At 57.0% G+C, this 1,094-nt stretch overlaps 1 protein-coding gene across 1 annotated transcript; it reads right to left on the bottom strand.

The window, feature by feature from the left end:
• Positions 1–203: 203 nt before the first annotated feature.
• LOC147965561 (uncharacterized) lies at positions 204–875 on the bottom strand. Its single transcript, XM_087530505.1, has one exon. The coding sequence runs from the start codon at positions 873–875 to the stop codon at positions 204–206; it is 672 nt and encodes a 223-aa protein (XP_087386631.1).
• Positions 876–1,094: the final 219 nt, after the last annotated feature.

The following is a 1,094-nucleotide window of genomic DNA, read 5'->3' as shown; positions in this document are numbered from 1 at the left end:
GCCTCGACTACGTAGTTCGTAGTCTCGGTGGATAGGAGCGCTAGGTTTTTTGCCTGGCTGCTCAATGGTACGGGAGGAGAGGATAGGAGTAGAGAAAGAGGTAGGAGATAATAATTTTATTGCTTGATCTCAAAGGGTGCTGATTATACGATATATAAAGGCCCCATGGGCTGCTAACAAACTAGAAACCTATGCCTAACAAACTACTCCTTTATTCTATGAACTAATGTATAAGGACCAGAACTCCTGCCCAGCCTACGCCTCGCCTGTTGCGGCCGGCGGCTGTCGCTCCTGGCCGCGTGGCCCCCGCCTGTAGGCAGTGCCCCACATGACATCTCCCCCCCCCCCTCGACAAGCAGCTCGTCCTCGAGCTGAAGAGCAGGGTAGCGCTCGACGAAACTGTCAAAATCCTCCCATGTAGTTGATGATGTTGCTTCACCCTTCCAGTGGACGAGTAGCTGGCGAACGCCGCATGCTAGTCGTGCACGAGTCACGCGCTCCGGTTCTGGAACAGCCGCCCCGTTGTAGATCGGAGGCAAACCCGGTGGTGCAGTTGGAGGCGTGCCGAAGAACTTCTTGAGAAGGCCCATGTGGAACACGTCATGGAGGCGCGAGCGTGCCGGAAGCTCAAGGCGGTAGGCCACGTCGTTGACGACCTCTGAAATGCGGTACGGCCCATAGAAGCATGGCTTGAGCTTGCCCCTGGTTGGCAAGTTGAGAGAGGTCGCGGCGCGCTGGCAAAGACGAAGCCAGACCCAATCGCCCACGTCATGCCGAATGTCCCGATGGCGTCTATCGTAGTAGGACTTGTAGACCGCTTGTGCCTGCTGTAGATGATAGCGGACGTCTGTGAGTAACTCGTCGCGCTCCGCCATGCTCCTGGCCACTGCGGCCACCCGCGTGTCGCCCGGCTCGTAAGAGCGAATAGTGGGAGGGTCACGGCCATACACAAGCTTGAACGGAATTTCTTGGGTCGCTGTCTAGTAGGCGGTGTTGTAGATGTACTCGGCCCAGGGAAGCCACCGGAGCCACTTCCTGGGACGATCCCTGGTGAGACAGCGGAGGTACATCACAATTATCTGGTTGGCAGCCTC

This window comes from Triticum urartu, chromosome 6A, assembly GCF_056163025.1.
Source record: "Triticum urartu cultivar PI428250 chromosome 6A, HENAU_Tu73, whole genome shotgun sequence".
Lineage (NCBI taxonomy): Eukaryota > Viridiplantae > Streptophyta > Magnoliopsida > Poales > Poaceae > Triticum > Triticum urartu.
This window is presented reverse-complemented; position numbering and strand designations above follow the sequence as displayed.